The 26,684-nt window shown below is 46.4% G+C and overlaps 2 protein-coding genes across 2 annotated transcripts; both read right to left on the reverse strand.

The window, feature by feature from the left end:
• Positions 1–2,735: 2,735 nt before the first annotated feature.
• cdh17 (cadherin 17, LI cadherin (liver-intestine)) lies at positions 2,736–15,834 on the reverse strand. The gene is made up of 18 exons (XM_029246026.1): positions 15,655–15,834; positions 14,103–14,198; positions 13,711–13,848; positions 12,972–13,110; positions 11,833–11,991; positions 10,690–10,848; positions 9,218–9,417; positions 8,803–8,934; positions 8,453–8,603; positions 8,094–8,324; positions 7,745–7,821; positions 7,422–7,613; positions 7,093–7,337; positions 6,756–6,886; positions 4,476–4,697; positions 4,189–4,299; positions 3,854–3,970; positions 2,736–3,015 (listed from the first exon to the last, which is right to left on the reverse strand). The coding sequence occupies exons 1-18, from the start codon at positions 15,700–15,702 to the stop codon at positions 2,918–2,920; spliced, it is 2,646 nt and encodes an 881-aa protein (XP_029101859.1). The 5' UTR covers positions 15,703–15,834; the 3' UTR covers positions 2,736–2,917.
• Positions 15,835–21,894: 6,060 nt separating this feature from the next.
• On the reverse strand, positions 21,895–25,007 carry gem (GTP binding protein overexpressed in skeletal muscle). The gene is made up of 4 exons (XM_029245987.1): positions 24,689–25,007; positions 24,508–24,584; positions 23,519–23,723; positions 21,895–22,191 (listed from the first exon to the last, which is right to left on the reverse strand). Exons 1-4 carry the CDS (start codon positions 25,005–25,007, stop codon positions 21,914–21,916), a joined length of 879 nt encoding a protein of 292 aa, XP_029101820.1. The 3' UTR covers positions 21,895–21,913.
• Between the last annotated feature and the right edge of the window lie 1,677 nt (positions 25,008–26,684).

A 26,684-nucleotide genomic window follows, 5' to 3' on the forward strand; every position in this document is an offset into this window, starting at 1 on the left:
TGGAACCTGTTGCCTAGTTACGGGAGGCAGGAAGGATGAAGCATAAACACCAGGGAAGGTCCATCAGAATCATTTCTGGCGCCTGGAGCCCCTGCTCTCCTCCTGGCTGTGGAAAAGCACGGACCATCGGAGGGCAGAAACGATATGACGAATGGTAATGAGGAAAATTACTCTGATTTTATCCTACGCTCAACGGTCCGCTAAACTCGAGTGTGTGGATGTTAACACTAATCCTTTGTATTATACAAACGTCAAAGTGCGGAATGATGTATCAGTCGCAACGTTTGCAGATTAATTTTTAAGTCATATTATAAGGAAAGTGCATTTAGGTGACACTTTTATCCAATACACCCCTCTATTCTATCTATCTATCTATCTATCTATCTATCTATGTAACAAAGTGCTTCAGAGTAAGGGACCATCTGTAATTTATTAGATTATTAATTATTGATTTATTGAATTTAACACGTAGCTGCAGTTATGATGAAAGGGTACGTTGAGCGTTTGTCAAATTGATCATTTACTAGGACAAACTCCAAAGCAAATTGAATTTTACAGCAATGACAGGTCCGGCAACATAAACAGTGCAGTCGGTTATTATACGAAATTTGTTAGTCTAAAATTACGTATGAAAAATGTATCACAAATTATTTTTTTTGCTCACTAAGAATCATATTACATTTGTTTTTTTTTTTTTTTTTTGGAAGTAATCTCTGGATCTGTGTGTGTGTGTGTGTGTGTGTGTCTGGACCAAAGGCCCTGCACTAATCTGCATACACAGACTGTTCTAGGCCCATTTCTAATAATCCTCTCAATGAGAAAAAGAAAATCCCACAAAAACAATGAATGGCCCTTAATCTCCTGCAAATTAATGTTTCATTTTAGAAATTATTCGACGGGAGGCGGAGTTTCAGAGCAGCTCACTTCACTAAAAGCAGCAATAACGGGGACTGGAGGCCACAGCAGAGGGGTCACGCGGTTTCCCAGAACACAGTGACACGTTCCGGATCTTTCCATACATTACGAATAAATATTGCATTTTCTCCTGTTAGGACATTTGTTCATTTCTCAGAATAGGGCAAGCGTTATCCCAGAAATTTTCTTTACAGCCTAAAACAAAGCACAGCTGGTAGTGCAGTGGGTAGACTGGCTGTCTTTAGACCCAAAGGTTGCAGGTTTAAATCCCACCTCCTCGCCATCACGATGAGACTGCGCCTTGGCGTGGCGCGATGGCTTGCACGCCTCCGTGACCTAATGAGCTATCCACGTCGGTCCTCTCGGACCTGCAGATCCAATCGTACCTGGAAGGTCAAAGGGTAGAGGCCAGACAAAGTCCGGTCTCCCGTCTAGGCTCGGACAACCTGACAGTATCCGGCCCGCACGCTCATCCGTGGTTAACGATCATAATTCTTCAATTTGCGATTGCACTCACTTATGGAAGGTGTGGCAGTAAGCAGAGGTTTTTTAATGCCTTTGTAACGCTGATGGGTGATGATGATGATGATGAGAAAAATTTTTTTAGGTAATAGTCTGTTCTTCTGCAATGATCTCCTAAAAGCTTCGAACCTCACATGATACACTTGGTGCAAAAAACAAAGACATTAGAGGACGGGAGGGTACAGCCGGGGGGTGTGGTGGTGCAGCGGGTTTGACCGGGTCCTGCTCTCGGGGTGGGTCTGGGGTTCGAGTCCCCTTTGGGCTGCCCTGTGACAGATTGGTGCCCCGTCCTGGGTGTGTCCCCTCACGCCCAGTGCTGCCAGGTTAGGCTCTGGCTCCCCATGACACCATATGGGACAATCAGTTCCAGATGATGTGTGAGGGTACAGCTGGTAGAGTCCTGGTTTGAGTTGCTGCCTTTGGATCCACAGGTTCAATCCCTGCCACCAGTAGGGGAGTACCCTTGAGCAAGGTACTTACCCTCAATTACTCCAGTAAAATTACCCAGCTGTATAAATGGGTGAATAATCATAATCTTAACATTATAAGTTGCTTTGGAGAAAAGTGTCAGATGAATGAATTAATGTAAAAAAAAAAAAAACTGTCGTTCCACTTCTTCTGGATCCGGCGCTTTAGATTTATCCGGAATCTCAGAAATCTAAAGCGTATCCGGAGGTTCCAGGAATTAGCAAATTACTCAGGCAGCATCACATTTACGGTAAAAATGCCTTTTATTGAATGTTCTTCACACCTACAGGAGCAGCCAGTGGTGGAAGACGGTACAACAACAGAACAGACCTAATGTTCTCGCTTCGATAAAGTGTTCACAGATGACCAGCAACAAACAATAGTAATAATAATTGTAGTAATAATAATAATAATAATAACAATATTTAAGACTAGGCTCTGTAAACTGTCAGATTTGTTTTAAGTCGCTGGAGAAGCAAAAAAAAAAAAAAATGACAGCACAAAAAATTTTGACAGGCTTGTTTACTGTGCAAATATTAATGTTTAACAGTCATGCCGACCCTCCTGCGCTCGTCATCGACGGGTCATCAACACATCCGAGAATTCGACTTTGAGCTACGACTTTATCTTCGGTGCTTAATCGTCCGCCTGGCTAAAGACGGCGGTCTTGTGCGAACACTTCGCCAGTGAGAAAAAAAAAAAAAAGTGTTCAGGAGTTAAATTGCTTTATGCGAAGGAAAGGAGAACCGATAAATAAGTTACTTAAGGCACGTTTCCGACGCCACCGCGGTACACGCTATGAAAAGTACACTGATTCTCAATAGGCCTGCTATTAATTAATGTGGTGTAGATTCGGCGATTGACGCTTCACATTTCAAATCATGTCTAGAAATGGAGCTTTACATGTAATTATGGAAATAAGAGCAAAGAGGTTCCATTGCGCTGGTACCTATAAGGGAGAAAAACGACCGAATGTTTCCCGCAGCGGTCCTGGGTTCGGGAACCGGCGCGTTCACATCGTCTGCAGCATGGCATCTCTTTCGTTCCCTTCTGACACCTTCTCCTTTCTTCTGTTCTTCATCCGGTAGACGGAAAAGCACATTATCAGACCTGCGAGAGAAAAATCGACGTTCTTCAAACGGAAGTCTTCTGCGACACCAGAGCTGCTCCGAGCCTGAGGTCGCAGGAGGTCAAGGTGCCGGAATACATTCGAGAGATTGAAAGGTCTCTTGGCGACATACTGAACGCGGCACAAGTGGGTCCTCAACTTACAAACACAAGTACGAGCGGAAGTGTGTTCGTAATTCAGTATGTTCATAACTCCAAAGTCCCTTTTGCCACTAAGTTACAATGAAACTCATATTATTCATTCTTTGCTGTATTTCCTGGTTATGTTTGGTAAAAATCTCAGCTAAAGCAATGATAAAAACAAAATAGTTCAGAAGACTTTCGATTCTTGTATTTTCATTAATTATAAGCTACACTAAAATGAAAACTAATTTAAAATGACTGAAGATAAACACACGTTGTTTCCACAAACACCCATTGAATCGTAAATTCTTGCCGACATGAACACATGTAAAGGTCGTCGTCTTCTTACTGATAACCGACACTCAGGAAAAGCGGATATGAATTGTGAACACCGTGGAAATGAGTTGGATTACGGTGGTCCCTCATTCCTGTTTTGACGTTTTATTGCCATTTGCTGGATGTATAAAATGAAGCCACTTTTGCTCCACCACGAACTGAGGCTTGAGAAAGCAGAAAAGTGGAGAAAACGGAATTGAATAGAAATGGAGAAATACTGATATGTTTATGGGAATATTCATATTATGTCGATTTCGATTCTCAACCGATAACACTTTTTAGGTTTAACGTGTGTCTGGGAAGTCCGCCCCTAAATGAGCGCGCGGCACGATGGAAACGTGTACGTCGGACCGTCGCTCACCCATGAAGCCAAGGATCCCTCCGAAGATGCCCAAGGTGCCCGACAAGCCGAGCCTCCACTGATAGGTCTCGGGTTCGATGTAGCAGTACCCCAGCTCGGTGCAGTTACACACGCGCACTGTCCGGGAGGGGGGCGTTCGGAAAGAAAACATGCATGAATCCTGAGTTTCATGTTCGCTCGTACAGAATCCCAGGGAAACGCTGAGGTCAAACTTGGTGGCATCTCAACACTCGAGCTGTTGACCCGTCCCGATTGCGGACTCTGGTGGAGAGAACCGGCTCTTCGGAGGAGCGGCATTCGACCTCGCAAATCCCCCCTCTTCTGTTCACACTTACCCTGAACCAACTGTGGGACCCCCATGCCTGCACTGTCCTTGACGGTGACGGAGAGTCCAACTGTCCTGTCTTCTCTGGGTATGGACTTCAGCACCAGATTAGCAGAGGAGCCTAAGAGCGAAAGGATAAAACTTACGAGTCAAGAAAGAGACGAAATACTTCCGATTTCTTTAATGCGCTGATGTAATAACAGGCCTCTGAAAGTCATGAGATGGACTATGAGGACTCAAAAATCCCCCCCAACCTTTAACCTTTAGGAAAGAGCCACACTGGGGCACGGAACCCACCATTAATCTGCCTGATCTCCCAGTTTGCTCCAGCCTTTTTGGACAAGGAGAAGGTGAACGGCTCCCCAAAGGGTGGCGCGTCCCCATCAACGGCGCGCAGAAGCACAGGCTGCGGCTTCTTCGCACAAACGAAGCTCTGCGTCTTCATCAGCGTGGGGGAGTTGTCGTTGACGTCCAACAAGCGGATCGTCACGTTCCTCTGCGTCTCTTGTTCGGGGTTCTCTGCAGGAGGGCAGGGAGAAGGTCCCTTCCGTTCAGCCCCATCAACACCCAGTCTTCCCGCACCTCGCTAATGTATAACCCTTTGTAAGCAAATATTTTATTATCTAATATGTTGTTAAAATTAGTTTGAAAAAAGAAACATTTTTATGAGTTCCCGACTGACACCCATATATCCTGAAATATCCTCCTACACTCCAAAGACATGCTGTTCAGGTTGAGTGACAGAGAGAGAGAGTGTGTTCCGCTGATGCATGGATGAGTGATTCAGTGTAAGTAGTGTATCTAGCAGTGTAAGTCTTTGGGTGCTCTGGTTTCCTCCCACACTCCAAAGACATGCTGTTCAGGTTCCCACATAGTGTGAGACAGAGTGTGTTCCACTGATGTATGGATGAGTGACCCAATGTAAGTAGTGTATCTAGCAGTGTAAGTCACCGTGGTGAATAAGGTGTGTGGGCTCATAACACTACATAGAGTTCCCTGGAAGTCGCTTTGGAGAAAAGCGTCTGATCAATAAATAAATGTAACATGGACACAATCCCCTCAACAGAACACAGCATAAAAAAGCAGTACCTCTTCATTAATTACAGTAATACCTTGCCCTATGCCGTTTCGTGTTGCGTCGATTTCGACTTTACGTCGGTTTTCTGTTAAATATATATGGAAAAATAGAATTCGTCTTCAGTCGGCGGATGGGACTTTACGTCGGTCAGCCGAAAATATTAAAAACTGTTAACTTAAAATCAGTTAAAAACAATAAAAAAGTGTAAAATCAAATAAAAACAAATGTTCGAATATATAAAATAATATATTGCAATCTATAAAATCAATTAAAAGCTTAAAAATTTTTAAAAAATGGTCTTATTTGCCTGCCTTTTTTTTCTTTAGCATTATTTGAAGTGTATGCACTTAAGGGGAATGCTTATTAGGGGTTTATAGGGGGTCTAAATCGATTTTTTAGAGGTTATTTCATTTTCCATCATTTTTCGACTCAAGTTGCACCCTTTGGAACCAATTAACGATGTAGGGCGAGGTATTACTCTACTGTATGATACTACAAGGCTGTAATATTTACAGGTATTCATTTAGCTGACACTTCCTCCAAAGTGATCTACAACACTAAGCTACTTATTTACCCACTGATACAGCTGGGTAATTTTACTGGAGCAATTTAGGGTAAGTACCTTGCTCAAGGGTACTACAGCTAGAGGTGGGATTCAAACCTGCAAACTTTGGGTCTGAGGGCAGCAGCTCTTTACACTGCACTACCAGCTGTCCCTTCATACTCCCTACACACTGTGCACTTAACAAATGCTCACGAACAAGCCACACGTGCCTATGATGCTCAATGCGTCATCGCTTCAAATCTGAGTAGAAGAAAATAACAGAATGGTAAAGACAAAAGAGAAATCAATGAAAACAACGTTAATGAATTCACACTCACGAAACAAAATGACATCGATTCGATAATCCCAACAGGACCTCGACCGCTGATTTTGTAACAGGTGAAACTAGCAAGCGAGGGCCAATTGTGGTTGAGCACTTAACACGGTACGAGCCGAACTATAACCGTGAAGGGGACAGTTATGAATTGGGGCATGGTGGCACAGCGGGTTTGAGCGGGTCCTGCTCTCCGGTGGGTCTGGGGTTCGAGTCCCGCTTGCGGTGCATTGCGACGGACTGGCGTCCCATCCTGGGTGTGTCCCCTCCCCCTCCGGCCTTATGCCCTGTGTTACCGGGTTAGGCTCCGGCTCCCCGCAACCCCGTATGGGACAAGCGATTCAGACAATGTGTGTGTGTGTCAGAGAGACGGTTATGTCTAGGTTGTCGTAATGGCGCCGGTCCAGCAGGGATCGGCTGTGGGGAGGTGCAGTTCGCGTGGAAGCAAAGGAATGTTTCGTAAACGTAAGCATTGGTATTAAATGAAACAATTTGCAACCTGGACTTCTCATGAAGCTCATATCTGGAGGACTGGCCATGCTGGGGGTTCTTTGTGTGGACCATTAAGTGGACCATGGCTTCCTTAGGCCTGATCAGAGCCAGCAGAGGTGAGCCACTTACCCTTCTCATAAGCAGTGACACGCACTTTGTACTCGGCCACTTCCTCCCGGTCCAGTTTCCCTTTCGATTTTATTACCCCGCTTTCGGCATCGATTTCCAGCCACTTCTTCTCATCGCCTTCAAGCTTGAATCTATATTGTCACAAGTAAATTGAAACGTCACTGCCGTCCGATGCTTTCTCAGCTCCTCCCCGACTTATCATCGTACGGACATCCCTTTAGCTCTGCCCTTTGTGGGACACTGATATTTACCATCCATCTGTACACTGAAGATTAAGGAGCACAAGTGACAACCGGGAAAGTGCCACTAAAAGCCAAAATCTTACAGCTGGCATCACCTGATCTCTTTGCCTTCAGGGTCTTTAGCCTTCATCTCTACGATAGTTTCTCCGTTGGTGACATTTTCCGGAATGGTCACTTGGACGATGTCGTGGAAGAACTGCGGGGGCTCGTTGACGTCTGTGACGTTGACGATGAAGACCGTGGTGGAGCGCTCGTCGTACTCCATGCCGTTCACCAGGGGTTCAGGGTTTCTTGCGTGGATGATGAGCGTGTAGAATGACTTGGTTTCATAATCTAGAGGCTGGAGGAAAGAAAGTACCATCAGGATGCATCTACAGCCAAGTCATTAAACACCTCAGAGGACAAGATTTCTCGTAGGCCTCACCCTGGCGATGTAGAGTCTTCCTTCGCCGGTGCCTTCGTCGGACTCGAAGGCAAACGTACCCTCAGGGTCCCCCTCTGCGATGTGGTACAGAACCTTGGAGCTTCCCGTCCCGGGGTCATCGGCATCCGTGGCCAGGACGGTGATCAGGGTGGCTCCCACCTCTGTATCTTCAGCAATCCAGGCCTTTCCGTACTGAAGAAAGAGATGCAAATCAGAAGGACACGTTGCCAGGAAGTGCAGGATGACACAATGCGTGATCATGCCATCTAGGCCCAAAATACGGGCATGGTGCACCACGATGCTGCTCCAGCGAGCGTCCTTACATCGTTCTTCTCAAACACAGGCACCTCGTTGTTGATGTCTATAACCCTGATGAGCACTTTGCACTCCGTGCTGTAACCTGGGAACAAAAGAGAACCCACATCCGCTGATTTCAGCACTCCTCATTTGGACACTCATGCATTTTCCAACATACTAAAATAAAATAAAATAACAAAACAATATTGACAATATTTTTTCCACGAACTGGAAAACAAACATCTCTTCGGTTCTCTGTGCCAACAGGGAAATTAAGACAAGTAAATGTACGTCTGCTGGCAAAGAAGTTTTGTCCTTCGAGCATTGAGTTCCATTGGTTCCCTGTGAAGAGGAAGGTTCTGCTGGATTGAGTACCTGAGGGATCTCCTGCGTTGTCTGAAACCTTGACGGTGAGGTGGTACTGTGGCACGTCCTTCCTCCGGAGCTGGGAGCTGGTGAGCTGGATCTTCCCCGTGAAGCTATCGATTTGGAACATGTTTGCTGAGGGTTTCTGGGGCTCCTGGCTCACCAAGGAGTACTCGAGCAAGGAGTTGGGCGAATCCACTTCATCCAGGTCATAAACCTTCAGCACTCCAATCAGGCTTCCTTCAAGACGAGCAAGGAAGATAGTCATAGACAAAGCAATCATTCCAAGGGGAACGTCTAATGACAATATTGATATGTGAGGAGATAAAGAACCGTTTCATTTGAAGGCAATGGACAAAAAACCTCACCGATCTCCTCGTTTTCCTGAACCTCAAACTTGCTCTCCAGCTCCTCACACACAGGTGGGTTGTCATTCACGTCCACCACCAACACTTGAATCTCCAGCGGTTTCTCCAGTTCGACATCTTGCTCGTCTTTGGCAAAAACTACCAGTACGTACTGAAACACCGGGAGATACCGTCCTTAGGAATCCGACGATGCGGATGTTGTCTGCAGATGTGGTCGCTTTCCAAAAGCATGATGAAAATGACTGATAATTTCACGCTGAATTTCCGTACATCATTTTAAGTTGATGTCCTTGTCCTCCTATGTATTCAATACAATTAAAATCTGTTTAAAAACATTAAAATTCCATTACCGTTTCTTTCTCCTCCCTGTCCAGAGCGCGAGTGACAAATGTACGACCTTCTTCATCTATTTCAAAAGGAAAAGTGGGATATCTTTCCTTCTGGGAGAGGGAGTACAGGGCTCCTCTTTCGTTTGACTGGACCTGTTTGATATAAAAATTCATAAAAGTGACGTTCCATCCATCAACCCATTCATCCATCCATCCATCCATCCATCCATCCATCCATCAACCCATCCATCCATCCATCCATCCATCCATCCATCCATCAACCCATCCATCCATCCATCCATCCATCCATCATAAATAACTACGAGTCTAATGCAGAGTCACAGGGAAAAACCGAACATGTTTTAGAAATACTAAGAGGTCATTGAATCGAAAACAGAGGTCATTTGTGAGCTTAGATCATCTTCACATGGGTCACCTTGGCGATTTCCATTGGGTATGGACCCTCATCGTTCTCCCTGATCCAGACCGGTCTCGAAATGAACCACAGGTTCTGCTTGACCGCAATGTTGACCCTGGTGTTCCCGCTGAAGGAGTTCACAGACTGCCCTTCCATGTCTTCAGCCTTGACAATCAATGTGTAGTCAGGGTCTTCCAACGGGTTCATCCTGTGCATTTCTACAGGAGGACAGGGCAAAGTGGACATACTTCTTACATTCAATGTGCACAGCAGTGAAGCATGATGGGATCCAGTAAGAGAGAGCAGCTGTAGATACATCTCCATTCTGATTAGAACATGAACAAGGTGAGGTAAACTTGGGAGAAGACTTCCAGGACAACAGGGGTCGTAGAAGGACATGAAAATCAGATCAACTATCGTCCAGTCCAGTTCTCTCAATAAAACCATAAAGTTAAGATGGGAATAGACCATTCAGACCTGGATCTATTCTGATTCCATGAAGCACAAACCCAATGGGTTCGGACCTCTGATCTCTGAGAAGAAAGCTCTGCACTTGCACTACTTGGGCTTATCCGTTTTGACTGCATATTTTGTTTGAGTTCCAGTGTAAAATTCGCTTTGCTCATAATTACAGGGCAGGGAAACATTTTTTAATCAGGCTCAGGCTCCTTTCTCTCCCAGCACACGTGACCTCATGGGAAAACCAAGACAGCCCCACATGTTCCTACTTGGATTATCAGTCCAATAACACCCACAATGCATTGCTTTTGAGTGAACCATATTTGCGGGCGTGGCCATGGGCCGTAGTGCCCAGTTCACACAATTCTTGAAGTGTATTTTCCTTTTATAATTACCATGCCTATTTCATTGTCCAAAATAAACAACAGAACATGTAGTAATTTTGCTTTTTATATCGCACATAGCTGCATTTACTATTATTATTTCATATTTGGCTGACACTGGTGTCCAAGGTAACTTGTAATGCTAGATAATTAACACTATAACGCTTTACCCGTTCATATAGATGGGTAATTTTTACCGATTCAGGGAAAGTAATGCGATTAAGGGCTGGGGCCTGAAGATTTCAAGGTAAAGATCGTAATCACTATGGTACCTACTGCCCCGAAAATTCTTTTTAAGCATTACTATGGTATTGGGGGGTGTGGTGGTGGAGGAGTGGGTTTGGCCAGCTCCCGTTGTGTGGGGGGTCTGGGGTTCAAGCTCTGCTTGGGGTGCCTTGTGATGGACTGGCGTCCCATCCTGGCTGTGTCCCCCTCCATTACCAGGTAGGCCCTGGCTTGCTGGAACCACCCTTGGAACAAGCAGCTGTTGACATTGGTTGGTCGGTTGGTACTATGGTATCCAACAGTGTCTTTAACACTCTAGATCTCTTTCACGTGAGTACATGTGAAAGGGAGCCCTTACTGTGATATTTACATTATTCCATAATGAATGTTTTTAAATGAGCTGATGAATCCCCTCAGTCTGACCTGATCGCTCAACGCAGGTGAAGAAGGGGTTTAACTCGTAGGGAATGGCGTCTCTCCGGACACAGTACTCGTCGAACTTCTTCTTCAGGCTGTCCTCGGCGTTCCCGTCGTCCGCTCGCCCGTACGTGACGTCTTGTCTGGCTCTCAGATGCTCCGCTCCTGCAACATGCAGGACCGGAGTCCCTCAGTCATCTGTATCAGGGCTTCGATCCAAAAACAGAAGCACAACAGGCTTCATGCATTTCACTCATCTGGATATTTATCAATATAAATCCCTGCAAAGGCACCCTGTGCTCTTTGTATAGAAATGGGCATCCACAGTAAAGTTAATGCGACAGGATGGTTTTACATGTATTTATTTCACAGACGCTTTTCTCCAAAGCAACTTCCAACAAACTCACACACCTTATTCACCAAGGTGACTTACACTGCTAGATACACTACTTACACTGGGTCACTCATCCATACATCATTGGAACACACACACTATTGGGTAACCTGAACAGCATGTCTTTGGAGTGTGGGAGGAAACCAGAGCACCCGGAGGAAACCCACGCAGACACGGGAGAAGATGCAAACTCCACACAGACTGAGTGGGAATCGAACCCACGTCCTCTCATACCACCCAGGCACTGTGAGACAGCAGCGCTACTTGCTGTACCACCCTTACGTTTTAATTTTAACATATCCTTATCCCTTTTTTTCTGAAATATCCTTATTTGTAAAAATCTTACTATTTATGCACGTGGCAGACTGTTTTCTCCAAAGGGACGTACAACTCACAGTAAGGAAAAGTGCATCAGCGGCAGGCAGAGGCCTTAGGTAGTGACACGTGATCATTATAGGAGAGCCCGTTTCTTGTATATAACCTGACCCTCAGTCCCTGATCTGAACTTGATGCTTTAGTGGAAAAACATCTTTCTGCTCATTATTTGTGCTTTAAATGCACTGTTAATGATTTCAGTGCATTCTAAAGGGCAGTTGTGGATTTAGAGATGAGGACCGGCGTTCCTCCCGGTGGTGCAGCGGAGACGCCCTCTCTGGCGTCAGACTGCTTCAGATCCAGGGATATCTGAGTGCTCCAGTTGACAGCTCATCTGGCCCTGATCGGGGTGGAGATGTGGGATTAGTGGAGCTGCGTACCCTCTGGAGTGGTGGAGATCTCCCCAGTTTCGCTATTGATCTGGAAAAGAGGCTTTCTGAGGCGGTCGGGGATCTGGCTCACGATGCTGTAGTTCAGTCTGGCGTTGGGGGTGTTGGGGTCATCAAGGTCGGTGGCAAAAACTCTCATGAAGGGCACACCTGTGGTCACAAATGGTGTGAAATTAAGCAGAGTGGACTTAACCAGTGACTACGACAGTGGGTTGTGGAAGTTGTCAGTTGAAGAAAAAAAGTGGGGGGGGGGACAAACACATTAACATTTATTTACTGAGCAGACACTTTTCTTAAGTGACTTCCAGCGAACTCTGTGTAGTGTTATGAGCCCACACACCTTATTCACCGCAGTGACTTACACTGCTCGATACGCTACTTACACTGGGTCACTCATCCATACATCAGCGGAACACACTCTGTCACTCACACACTATAGGGGAATGTGAACAGCATGTCTTAGGACTGTGGGAGGAAACCAGAGCACCCGGAGGAAACCCATGCAGACATGGGGAGAACATGCGAATTCCACACAGACTGAGTGGGGACTGGCGCTGGGAAACAGCAGCACTACTAGCTGTGCCAGCCCATGTAATCATGTAACATGTGGTCACCAAAAGACTAGAAAAGTGGAATCAGCTTCAATACCAGTGCACCACTGACATGTATAAACAATTACATTTATCTGACAGTTTCCATCCAAAGAAGCTACTAATGATTTACTCATTAATACAGATGCATAATTCCTACTGTATTGGGCTTGAACACTTTCATAGCAATAAGAGTGTGTTGGGATATATGAGATGTGGATCAGCCAGGAACTGTATGTATACACACACACACACACACACACACACACACACCAGCTGAACCGCTTGTCCCATAGAGGCTTGCGGCAAACCAGAGCCTAACCCGACAACACAGGGCACAAGGCTGGAGGGGGAGGGGACACACCCAGGACAGGACGCCAGTCCATTGCAAGGCACCCCAAGCAGGACACAAACCCCCAACCCACTGGAGAGGAGGACCTGGTCCAACCCACTGCACCACTACGCCCTCCCAAGAACTGTATTTCTACATGGTTTAATTGTCCAGAGTTACAGGTGAGTGTGAGAGCGCTTTGACCTCACCTGCAGTGGAATGTTCCAGAACCACTCCATGATAGTTGGTCTGGTTGAATGTTGGCTGATGGTTGTTGATGTCTAATACGTTGATGGTTACCAAATACGGTCCATCTACAGGTTCACCAGAGTCCTCCACACCAATGACCTTGATATGTGAGAAAGGAAGGAAAGATGGAAGGTCGTTTTGGAAAATCAGACATCGAGACTCCCTACGCCAAAGACACACACACCATCAAACCCACCTCCTGCTTATAGCATGATGTGAATCCATAAATTTTATGATGCTTATTTCAATCTAATAATTAAATAGGAAATGCTTAACAACCATGAGCTGCTTCTACTTCTACATTAATCCATTTAACTGATGCTTTTCTCCAACATGATGGACAACGTGAAGCTACTTACAGTCATTTCCCTTTCATACAACAGTGTAATTTTTTTTACTAGAGCAACTCAGAGTAGTTGCCTTGCTCAAGGGTTTTACAGCAAAACATGGGATCTGAACCTGTAACCTCCAAGCCCAAAGGCAGCAGCGCTGACCACTACACTCTCTAGTGGCCCTGCTTGTGTTCCCCTACATGAAGGTTTCATTGTATGTGTTCTAGTGTTTTGGTGGGAGTTGAAGCTGAAAGAGAAAGCGGAGTCAAAAATCAACCAGCAGGACCTTGGAGATCCCGCTGATATCGTCCTCCTCACACACAGGTGAGAGCGAGATGTGCGTCCAAGCATCCCACGGACGCCATACCTGCAAACCGTGTTGGCGACTCTCGGCCCAATCCAGCGGCTTCTCGAGGTAGAGCCAGCCATCGGTGGAAATGGCGATTTTGTCATTGGTGTCCCCGCTCACCTGGTACGATGTCACCTCGGGGTGGGAGGATCTAAACTGTGGGCAAAATCATGGTCCCCAAGAGAGATGCGGTAAAACTGCACTTGCTTGGTCTGTGATCAGTGTGTCGTTGTTAACATACCCGCCCAAAAAAGCAAAAATGATCATGAAATATGATACACAATGCTCTCAATCCCCCATAATGCATCATATTGTGCTTCACACACTCAGTGTATTGAAGGGATTTCATGTACTGTGACTTTGACAGTGCTACTGGGGCAGGACTGGCAGGGAGGGAAGGGGGTCCTAACCTGGTAAATTGGATAATGTCTTGCGGTTCCTTCTGGCACATCGAGCGTCTTTTCCTCCAGGGGTCCTGATTTGTCCTCCCACCCCAGTGCAGCCGCCTGCAGGACCATATTTACAGCCCAGTAATGTGTGTGAAAATGTGGCATTAAGAAAGGCTTTAATTAATACTCTTGTACCCCCAACATCACCATCATCTCAAAATTTACCATATGTATTATCCTATACGGCAACTCAGTATATAGGATAATACATATGGTAAATTTTGAGATGATGGTGACGTTAATGCTAAAAAAATGCACGGTACACAGTTGGAACGCGGTCTCTTTAAGGTACTGACTGATGCCATGTGCTCCACGGATTAATAATGGTCTGACATGCAGTATAACCTGAGTACAAAACGGAATCAGGACAATATCCTTAATTCCGTGGTTCATTTTGTTATTAAAATCCTGACGTCTGTAAACTCAGACCCCTGAAATGTAACAAGTTACAGATTCGGAGCCAAAATAGCTGTTACACATAGACCAGATACGAAACACTCATATGAAGCAACGACACCGTTTATTCCACTGCGCTGACTCAGCGGCGGGTCACTGCCCAGCCACCTCCGGAGAGCAGCGGAGGAAGAGCAGATAAACATTAATACACACCCTGCTGAACTGGAGAAGCAAACATTACGTCCATTATATCCTGTTGTGTTAATCAGTCAACGAACAGAGTCCTAAATGTAACCATGGAGATACCTGTCCTTTCCTTTAGTAAATAACGTCGTTAAAGACTCTCTAAGGGACATCAGATCTGTAAGGTTTCCATAACAGTTATTTAGATTTATTAGAGAGATACATAGATACATAGACACATTGATACATAGATGCATAGATATATGGAAACATAGATGCATAGATAGATCAATACATAGATATATGGAGACGTAAATACATAGATGCATAGATATATGGCGACATAGATGCATTGATAGATACATAGATGCATAGATATATAAGACATAGATATATAAGACATAGATACATAGATGCATAGATATATGGAGACATAGATGCATTGATAGAGACATAGATGCATAGATATATGGAGACATAGATGCATAGATATATAAGACATAGATACATAGATGCATAGATATATGAAGACATAGCTGCATACATACATAGAGACAGATACATAGATGTATAGAGACATGGATACATAGATATATGGAGACATAGTTACATAGATAGATAGATAGATAGATAGATGTACTTATGAGAAAGGGAAAGTGTACAGTACTATAGTTCAGTACACACAACAGTTAACGAGGAAACTACTACTGCGGTGAGAGAACATAAAGAAGTAATAAGATAAAGGACACTGAATTAATGGCGGGAAAATAAGAAATACAGCATGAACGGGTAAACGGATCAGCGAGAGATGGTGAGCAGCGAAAAAGAGTGTTTTGTTCCAAGGGGAAAGTGTCCTTCTGCTTTTGTGCTCCTCCGACGCCTGGTTAATAATCATCGTTGAGGCGAGAATTCGGGGTCAACAAAGGTCACTCACGCTGCAGATCAGGAAGGCTGGGCTCAGTAAAAGTCCCCAGAGAGTCATCTTGAGTCCCTGTGGGATGAGCGAGGCATGAGCGTTAGGGGGGCCAGCAAGAGACCGGCGAGGAATCGGGTTCGACACCGATTCGCCACCGGAAAGGAAAGGCGAGGCCGTGGCTATTCGGTAACGCAAGAGCCGGGGATGTGATCGCGCGCCAGGCGGCCAGCGGTGCGTCGCACGGTGTCACGGCCTCTGTCTCTGAGCCACTCTTCCAGAAAGAGCTGGTTATTCATTGAACGGCACGCCGTCCTTTTCGGAGAGAGGGTACGAGGCGTGCGCCATTTTTCAGCCAGGCGCCTGGTGGGGGAGGGGGGGGCACTTATTTCTATTAAAAAAAAAAAAGTATAACCTTGAAAAACGCTTTATTGAGAATCCTTGCTTAATAAAAAGAGCTTTAATATATAGTGTATATGATTTATATGTTGCATAACATCACATGTATCATCGCCGCCCCATAAAGTTGCCCCTTTAGGCAACGTTTTCCACGAAGCAAACTTTTATATCTACTTGTTCCCTTCCATGAACTTCGGTCTCGAAAATGACTTCACTTTTCAGTCACCACGGTATAAATGTGTGTCCTGCCCATGTACAGCGCTCACATACATGTTATCATAAATAACTACGTGAGAAGTTATTTATAACTTTAATTTCCCTTTCTCCATGGTCTGTTTGTATCTCAAAATACACATTTTGTCGTTTGTGTATGTATTTATTAATTTAGAGATAAGATCCTGAATGGTGCTGGACCGATTCCTGCCCGAGGGCATCGACCACACATTGGCGCTGGCCCTGTCACCTCAACTACAAAAGCTCAGCACAACACACACCAGCAGAGCGCAAAACACAAAACGCTGCTTTGGAATCTCCTTTCGGAGCTGGAGGTTCCCTCTGTTTGGGGTGTCAAAGACAGGTTGTCCTGAGGTCACCTCTGACCTCGGCCACCCAAGGTGATGGGAGAGGTCAGAGGTGGGTGTAACAGGGGTGTGACCTTGGGGGACATCAAGGTCGGCGGGACTGACGAGACCCCGAGCGAAAGGGCTCTGATTTCAGCGCCTGTCGCTGTCACACTCGTATCCCCCCGTTCCATCCTATCGGTCCCTGAATTAATAAGAGCAGCAAGAGAAATGAATGTTGCCCATCATTACAGCCAGAAGACTGAGTAAAGTAGAAAGACCCAATAATAACAGCATATTTCCTTGAGCTAATCACACCCTGGTGGACACATTCCACCAGGTTTCCCACAAACCACCGTAGAACCATGCGTCGACTACGGATGGGTCACATCTGATCTTTCGGACCTTTAATCGCAACCGAGGTGCGCTGCTCTTCCAGAGTCGGGCAAATGTCGTGGGCATCGCGCACAGCACCGAAACATCAAAAATGGTAAAATATCAACGAGGAGACATGGGATTCGAACCTGCGATCTAACCCTAACCCTAAAATGCGGAAGAATAAAATAAATGGTTTACTTGCTCACCTTGATCACCTCCTAGGACCACCCCGAAGGCACATCCCATAGTAACCGTCCAGCTCCTTTACCAGCGTCACTTTACCCTGAGACATTTCTCTATTTGAGATATATTTAAAGAATATCTACATTTATGAAAATTATCGTATGTATTATTTGCTGGCGGTGTAGCAGTTAGCCCTGTGACCTTGCCATTCAAGAACCTGGGTTCAAAACCCCTGTCTGGCTGCAGCACCCTTGACTAAGGTACTTACCTTAAAGCGATAGGGTAAAAATTACCCAGCTGTATAAACAGGTAAATCACAAGCCTCACGCTGTAAGGCGAACTGAAGAAAAGCATCAGCTGAACGAATGAATAAGCGCCGTTGCAGGTTGCACGACGCGACACGGTCGGGTGGCACAAGGTGACATTGAGCGAAAGCAGCCGTGCGGCCTGCGGCCTTCGTTTTCATACGGGATGTGCTCCACGCGATCTCCTCTTTAAAGTTGACGCGATCGTTTTTTTCCGCTCCATTGCACACCCCGTTTATGGATCCCGTTTATGGATCCTCGTTTATGCCCACATTGATTAGGAGGGCCAATATAACGATCAGAACAGACCTTTGCTTGGGATTGTTCAAGAGACCGCAGCGCTTCTTGAGCGCGAGCATGGAGCGCGCCGCCAGTTTCCGAAGACATTTGCTACAAAACGGGTTTCCGGTGGCGACGATGAAAACTAATCCTTTGAGATCTTTGGCAAAGACCAAAAACTAGCCAGGGCAGAAGAAAACGGTAAATGGCTTGCTTTGAAAATAAAAGTTGGGTGAGCTTTCGGTAAAGTTCTCAGACTCTACTGAAGGTGATGATCTTCAGTGAAAAGGCTCCACGGTGAAGTCTTTGTGCTCAGCTTCTAAAGGCTTCTTTCAACTTGCGGGCCTCCGGCAAAGACATGTCCAGGACCGTTGAATGACCTCTACTCAAAGTCTCCTCAGAGATCAATGAACTTCAAAGCGGTCCAGTTGTGGGCTTCGCTTCACTCAAGTTGAGTAACCAAAGGTTCAGTGTGAAGAACCGTCCCCAACTGACTGATAAGGACCAACACCTTTCCTCACCTAGTCCATGTAGTCAACGGAATGACCTTCATCCACTCATATTGCATGAAAACGGCAATCAATAACGACCATCAAGAGAAGATTTGGATCAATATTAGCTTAAGCGAAAATGACCGGAAAGCGGCGAAGGAGAAAGAGCTGCTCGAGTGAAGAAGAGAGCTGAGCTCACCTGTCAGGAGAGGTCCGCTGTCACTCCTTGGACTGCGCCTCAGACTATGTGGAGGAACAGTTTCTGAGCACTAGTCAAACTTTAACCCGCAGGCATTTTATTGAACCTAATGATTTGCTAATGATTTTCCCTGCTGGAGGAGGACCTGCCCAAGCTGGAGCACACTGTGTGGGGTGAAGGAACGTACAAGGTTATGGACATGTGTCATTGCCACCCAGCATGGACCCATTCTTGGTCAAAAAAGCTGAATGTTCTTATCTTGGCTGCTCCAGTTGGGATCTTGTTTGCTTCAGCAAGGATGCCATGAAGTGCAGCTTCAGTCGAGGCCTTCAGGAGGGAAGCGTGGAGGAGGAGGAGCAGGATATGAACACGTTTGTCGGTGAAACCCATTAGGGTGGTCGAGGGAACGGGAACGGCTTAGGGTTAGGGTCAACGCTGAGACACTAGAGAGAGAGAGGCGGCCATTGAGAGCAGAGCTTCCGAGAACTTCTGAAGGTCACACGGTGCTTTCGGACGTCTGGGTGCCAGAGGTCTTGTGAAATCCTCTCCGCTCGTGTCAGACTTTACACTCGGAGACACTTTCCTGGGTTCTACGCTCTTCCTCTGCTCTTACATTTACACGTACTCATTTATCCGACGCTTTTCTCCAAAGCGACGAACATCTCGTAGAAAATACAATGTGTTTGTTACATTAGGAGAAAGAGACACTTAGATGCAGATGCGTGATTCTTGAATGCAGTTAGTTTGTGTCTTTCCAGCATATGAACCAATGTCCATCTCACGAGTAGCCGCATAAAACCTTTATCAGAATATCGACCCCTGATCACCTTCCTAGTAATATTTTCTTTTTTGAGATACATATAAACATTTGCGCTACATTACAGGTAGAGGTGTGTAAAGGTTCATCTGGGCATGATGTTAAAGTTATGGCGCATGAACATTTACACCTTACATGAACTTAAGAGATGATGGGCGAAGCGAGTGTGGAAGAGGTGAGTTTTGCGACCCTTTTCAAACGTGGTCGGAGATTCAGCAGGTCTTCAATGCAGCTTCTCAGCACCGTGCTGTACGTCCGTCTCCAGCGAACGGAAAAACGTCACTCGCTTCTTGTATTGTATCTCCACACGCGTTTCTCTAGAAACGTTTCGCAGCTCCGGTAACGTTTTCCCTTTTCCCTCCAGTGCATAGTGTTTTCTTGACTGTGATTACATCTCTATACAGACAAGCTAAGCACCATAGAGCATAATAATAATAATAATAATAATAATAATAATGCTTCTACTATTGGTACTCCTACTACTACTAATAATAATAATGATAATAATAATAAAACTGATAAATATAAACACATCTTATTTAAACAAAAGAAATACACAAACCAGTAGATCAACGTGGAAAAACTCTTTTTTTGATCCTGCCGCTCAATCACGATGAATCAATGGAAAGGAGCCGTAACGGAGATGAAAGATAACCGACGTGGAATTTGATCTGAGAAATATGAATAAATATTTTACAGCACTGGATGACTGAGGGAAATTCTGGCTTAGGGACATGACATTGTGGAGAGGGGCTGTAAGTGACGGGGTTATTATTATTGTGTATCACTTATTTGTCACCTTCATCTATGACTTATAATAATATAGGTTTGTGTGCTAAGCTGCTCACAATTATGTTCACTTTTACAGAGATGGGTAATTTTTACTGTATCAGTTCAGGGTGAGAAGGGAACTGCAGAAGGAGAGGGGATTCAAACCTGGACCCTTTCGGAGGAAGACAATGGCCCTAAACACCACGCCCCCCGCTGGCCCTAAGGTGTCTGTTCGTCTCCGCTGGTGAGCAACCCTGCTGGAAAGGCGTCAATCATTTGTGGTCGCGGTCCAGACCCCAGAACACGTGGGACACGCTGCTCACGTTTCAAAATAGACGGCCCAGTTAAAAAAAAAAACACGCTCGGCGTTTCCATCGTTCTCCTAAACACGAGCAGGAGTTTGACAAAGTTGTCCCTCTCTGAAGCCCTTATTGTTAATTATTAAAGTGTGATTCTATAATCCAGCAAGAGGGTCTCTACACGGGACTGAGACAGTGGTGGGCAGGAGCGCACTTTGCATGAGTTGCTGGTCAGAAAATCCTGCATTTCTTTGGAGTGTGAGAGGAAACCAGAGCATCCAGAGGAAACCCACACAGACACTAGGAACATGCAAATTCCACACAGACTGAACCACATTTGAACCTATACCTAAACGGTGACACCGTGAGTAGCCCTGCTGTCTCACAGCATCTGAGTGGTGCGAGAGGATGTGGGTTCAATCCCCACTCAGCCTGTGTGGAGTTTTGCATGTTCTCCATGTGTCTGCTCTGGTTTCCTCCCACCCTCCAAACACATGCTGCTCAGGTTCACCCACAGTGTGTGAGTGACAGAGAGAATGTGTGTGTTCCACTGATGTATGGATGAGTGACCCATTGTAAGTAGTGTACCTAGCAGTGTAAGTCACTGCGGTAAATAAGGTGTGTGGGCTCATAACACTACATAGAGCTCATTGGAAGTTGCTTTGGAGTAAAGTGTCTGCTAAATAAATGTAACCTGCTCAGGTGTTAGGAGGGGACACCTCTACCTGCTGTGGCCTGCTCGAAAAATCATGCAATACAAAAATCTATAAAAGAAAATTGTTTCCATGTTATTGGGGGTGCGGTGGCGCAATGGGTTGGACTGCAGTCCTGCGGGTCTGGGGTTCAAGTCCCGCTTGGGGTGCCTTGCGACAGACTGGCGTCCTGTTCTAGGTGTGTCCCCTCCCCCTCCGGCCTTACGCCCTGTGTTGCCGGGTAGGCTCCGGTTCCCCGCGACCCCATATGGGACGAGCGGTTCAGAAAGTGTGTGTGTGTGTGTGTGTGTGTGTGTGTTTCCATGTTAAACCAAAGCAGTAGTGTATACAACTCACTGTACGTGGATAAAGAAAGTACCATAAAAGATTAAGTTTATGAAAAATGAAATTTTATTAACAAATACTTTAATATACACCACACAATTCAAAAGACCCTTAAACATCACTTAAAACACACACACACACACACAGTTAGGGGGCTGAACCTTTCGCACAAATAAATACACATAAACTGATATATCTCATAACTGCCTGCTAAGGTTGCCGTGGCAACCGCGGTAAAGCACTTGAGAGAAATCGCCGGAACTGTGGGCGCAGGATTACATAGTAAGTGCAGTGACTCTACTCTCACTCTGCTTGCGCGTTCTAGAAGGTTCTCGGAGACGTTGGCCGGTGCAGGTCGCCTTCACTGGGCTTCAGCATCGTGAGCGCATGAAGGTCAAAACACACAGTTTTAGCGTTCGGTTACGGTTATCCAGTCTGTCACAGACAGAAAGGGGGACCAGTTCGCAATCCAATCTAATATAGATTGACTGAGATCAGGGTTCGGGAGGGGGAGAGGGTAGGGGTGGGGGTGGGGGTGGGGGTAGGGGGGACCCGGTCCGGCCTACAGCACGGAGAGGTCGTGGCAGGACTTGGACTTGAGGCGGAACGCGACGCTCTTGTTGTTCTTGGCCACCAGCTTGTCCAGGAAGCGCTTGGCCTTCTTGGGGAGGCTCTGGCGCCGCCGGTTGAGGCCCCTGCGGCGCTCGTTGGCCTCCTTGGTGTCGCGCCGCAGCCGCAGCTGGCGCACGATGCCGTCGAACATCTCCCGCACGTTGTGCTGCATGGCCGCCGACGTCTCGATGAACTTGCAGTCGAACACCACGGCGCACGCGCGCCCTTCTGCCGGGGCCGTGGGGGTTGAGGGGGGATCACAGCAGATAGGGGTCAAGAAGAAAAAGGAGGAAGATGACTGATTGATTGATTGGCTGACTGACTGACTGACTGATCAACCGACCGACCAATCGACTGACTGATTGACTGCCTGACTGATTGATCGATCAATCAACTGACTGATCAATCGATTGACTGACTGATTGACTGACTGATTGATCAATTGATCAACTGCCTGATTGACTGACTGATTGATCAATCCATTGACTGATTGATTGATTGACTGACTGACTGACTGATCGATCGACTGACTGTTTGACTGCTGAGTCAAACTCCTCAACACGTTCCTGTGTCGGGCAAATTGTTTCCAAGAACTAAACACACAGTTTTACATTTTTGCACGTTACATGGCTGCATTACAATAAATAACGTATATCTCAATGAGACAGTTTGCTCAAGACATACCAATAAATATTTATAAAAGACTGAATACTAATAAATAAATATTGTGTTTAAACCTCAAGTTTTGCGGTCGACTGGACCGTAGCATGGTGCGGAGCAAAGAACCCGAAGCAAAATGATCACTGTTATTAAAATTCTTCATATCGAAGTGATGACTTTACATGGATCTTCATGAGGTTTTGCGTTTGAGTCACATTAATGTTCATTTTCATAATCTGTACTTGTATCTTAATACAGTTCTGCTAGGAAGTATGTGAACCCTACAGGAATGGTGATAATTCGCATAGAAAATACTCAAATTATACTTTCGATCTTAAAATAAACATATAAAATGAATAAATCACTGTGATTTACACCCGTGACTCTACTTCCCTACCTGGTGTAACTACTTGTGTGTTTCTGCCTCAGATTTGAATGGATTTCCTCTGAGCAACATATGGAACTGGTCAGCACACACACACACACACACACACACACACACACACTTTGTGTCACATGAGAAACACTGATTCTCATTAAACACCCGTTTCGTGGTAAAACTAAGGGACACTGGAGCTTCGCATGTTTTCCAGCAGAACTGCGTATAAGAGAGAAAGTAGAATCGAGTGTGTGAATCAGAATCATTCATTCATTTTATGAGTTTAAAATTAGGATTTTTATTTTTAGCTTCATTTCATTATTATTATTATTTATTTTTTCACTTTTATTTTAGTCTCTTGTAATATTTTACGCGAGAATAACGAGCACCCCTGCAGGGTTCGCACGCCGTACGAACCCCTCATGATGTTGTTCTGCGTGTGCCGTCCGAATACCTTTATGTGTGTGTTTCATTTTTTTTTTTTTTTCAAAAAAGGTGTAAAGATGCTGGAGTTACCGTTGACGGACACTTCTCTGCACCTCACGAGGTCGCACTTGTTGCCCACGAGGATGATGGGCAGGTCCTCGGACTGCCTGGCCCTGCGCAGCTGGATGCGCAGCTCGGAGGCCCTCTCGAAGCTCTCGCGCTCCGTAATGGAGTAAACGATGAGGTACGCGTCGCCCGCCTGCAGGCACTGCTCCTGCGTCCAGCTGCCCCCGTCCTGGAGGACACGCGGGGGGTCGGGTTAGGGTTACCGCGCGGCCGCACGGGCGCCGCTTGAAGCTCCGCGCCACGTCAAGGGGGTCCAGGGTTCGATTCTCTCAATGGCACAGCATCATGTATCGTGGGAATGAGCTTAATTACCAGTGCTTGATTATTAAATTTATTTTCTCTGGATTTTCATCCCAGCTCAGAGTAATAAAACAAACGAAAAATGTATTTCATTACCGTTAATTTGTCTACTTGACATCATCCCCCCCCCGACAAAGTGATTTAGAGCATTAGGTTTGTGCACGAACCGACTTACTCGTTTACACAGAGTGGTAATTTTTACTGCACCGATTCAGGGTAAGCACCTTCATCAGGAATAGCGGAGCAGGAGTAGGACTGGAACCCGTGTCCACTTGGCGCGAGTGCAACAGCTGTAACCGCTGAAGCCACCTTTTAATTGTACATGCAGGCAGCGCTAGAAATAATAAAGGTAGTAATAAAGTATCATTGAATATGAATATCTATTTGAAACATAAGCGGAGAAATTTTGCGAGTAAAAAAGACCCCCCACCCACTCGAAGTGACAGCGCAGTAAGAAGGTGCTCGCTGGGCCTGTCGCTTTGCGAAGGTTGTTGGTTCGCGCTCTCCTCCTGCTCTACCACCCCGATCGAGGTACTTAACCTTAATTGCTCCGGTAAAAATAACCAGCTGTAAAAATGGGTCCCTGGGATTCGGATAAAAGTGTCAGCCGGGCTCTCCGTGGATAAGTGGGCCCGTTAGAGGCTCTCGATCACCTGCGGGTCCCACGTGTCCAGTAAAGTGATGATGGCGCTCTCCCCGTCCACCGTCACCGTTCGCTCGCAGATTTGCCCTGTTGCGAGAAACGGGGCTTTTGAGCGTTTGCGCCGTCGACGCCGCCGCACCTTTTTTTAAAAAAAATTTGACGGAACGGAGGGAAGGGCACGGTCGTCCCACCTGCGCAGTGCTCAAAGTCCCCGTCCATGGTGTCCGGCGCCCCGGCGAAGATGCTGGCCAGCGCCGACTTGCCCGCGCCGTGTCCGCCCATCAGCACCACGTTGTACAGGTTGCCGGCCGAGTCCCCCGACGCGACCGAGTCGGAGGAGGCCGACGAGCAGCTCTCGGCGGCCGCGTCGCCCGACCTCGAGCGCGGAAGCAGCGACGCGGGGGTCAGGCTGCCGTTCAGGAGGTGCTCCGCGTCCGTGCAGATGCTCCAGCGGTGCAGCTGATGCTGCAGATGGACGCTGTGGCGCCGCATGGCCCCCAGCAGGGTCATCGGTCGCCGCGGGAGCCCGCGGACACTGACCTGCGAGGGTGACGTCGGCACGCTTTCTTTCAGCTCATGCTTCCCCACAAAGCGACTTACCGTGATGTTAAGCTACTTACACTGATTTACCCACTTGTACAACTGGGTATTTTTTACATTAAAGTATCATCCATATGTTCAGTATTACATGACACACATATTATGAATCTGTCAACTGTGATTTTCATCTATATAAACCTCCCATAATTGACTAAGGGAATAGGGAAAAAAAAATTTTAAATCGCTTTTAGACATTTATGGAAACAAATAAGTGCATCATCCATGATCAATAACCACCTGTCCAGGGTGATCAATATGTCAGCAAATCCCCTATAATTTGCACGTATCACACACTTGCAAACTACCTGCAGCTATTCAGCCCTTCAGAGAGCAGGATAATTTTACCGGAGCGGTTGAGGGTAAGTACCTTGTTCAAGGGCCCTACGGCAGCAGGCGGGATTCAAACCAGCAACCTTCGGGGCCAACGTCGGCAGCTCCGACCCGCACGCTGCTGCACCACAGACTCGCCGGCCCCCTCGCTGCCCCGATCCTGCACACCTCACACACACCATCAACGTGAGAAAACCCGAATGTGCCGATAGGCATCAACCTATAATGATAATCATAATTAGAAAAAAGAATAGTCCATTTGTGTGATTTCTTTAAAGAAGCAGTTCTCACGTTGGTGAACCCGGGTTCGAAGGCGAGCTGCTCCTCCCGACAGCGTTCGGAAGCCTCTGTGGCCCCTGTTTCCCTCCCTTCTCCCAGGCCTCCCTCTGCTCTCTCTCTCTCTCTCTCTCTCTCTCTCTCTCTCTCTCTCTCTCCCCGTCGCCTTCTTTCCTGCCCCAGTAATCCCATCTAAGTCTCGACTCGCCTCTAATGCGCTTTCGCCTTCCCCGCTTTATATAAAGCTGCTCCAGAGCAAGAAAAAAAAGGGCATTCCTTGACGTCACCCCCCCCAAGTGTGGGCTCGGATCCAGATCCCACTGCGGGAGGGGCAGCTCAAACCTAGATAAATGCAACACCTCTTTGCCTCTCCAGACTCAGTCAGTCTCACTCCGTCTCCGTTATTTACCGCAGTGGGGGCTCAGCTGAGGAAAGCAGACGTTCGCATGCTGTATCTCGGAGGGGGGGCATAACCGCTGTGGTCATCAGGAGACATGTTCAAGGGCTCCAGATGAGAAGATGTAGTTAATGTTCCGGTCAGAAGTGTTCAGTTGGGAACCGACGCGCCCGGTTACCACGTTATAGGGTCACTTTGGTGACGACACTGGCTGTGCATTTAAAAAACACGGTACAAGAAATGAAAATAAATGAAATGAGGGATTTTTCACTATTCGTTATGGAGACAAACGACTCGCTCGCCACCCGTAAACACTAACCCTAAGGCAGGGTTCTGGTGGTCCGGAGCCTATCCCTGGAAGGGCCGCCCCTGGGCCAACTGAACCTGTCCACAGAGGGTGCCATGCTAGGGTCGCCACCTCCGTCTATGAAAATGAAGGAACAAATAAAGTTTTTTTTTGGGGGGGGGGTCAGGAGGATATTTCTCCAAACTGAAAGTGACTTTACATTTATCAGACACTTTTTTCCAAAGCGACTTCCAATGAACTCTATGTAGTGTTATGAGCCCACACACCTTATTCACCG

The sequence above is a fragment of the Scleropages formosus genome, chromosome 18 (genome assembly GCF_900964775.1).
Source record: "Scleropages formosus chromosome 18, fSclFor1.1, whole genome shotgun sequence".
NCBI classification, from domain to species: domain Eukaryota; kingdom Metazoa; phylum Chordata; class Actinopteri; order Osteoglossiformes; family Osteoglossidae; genus Scleropages; species Scleropages formosus.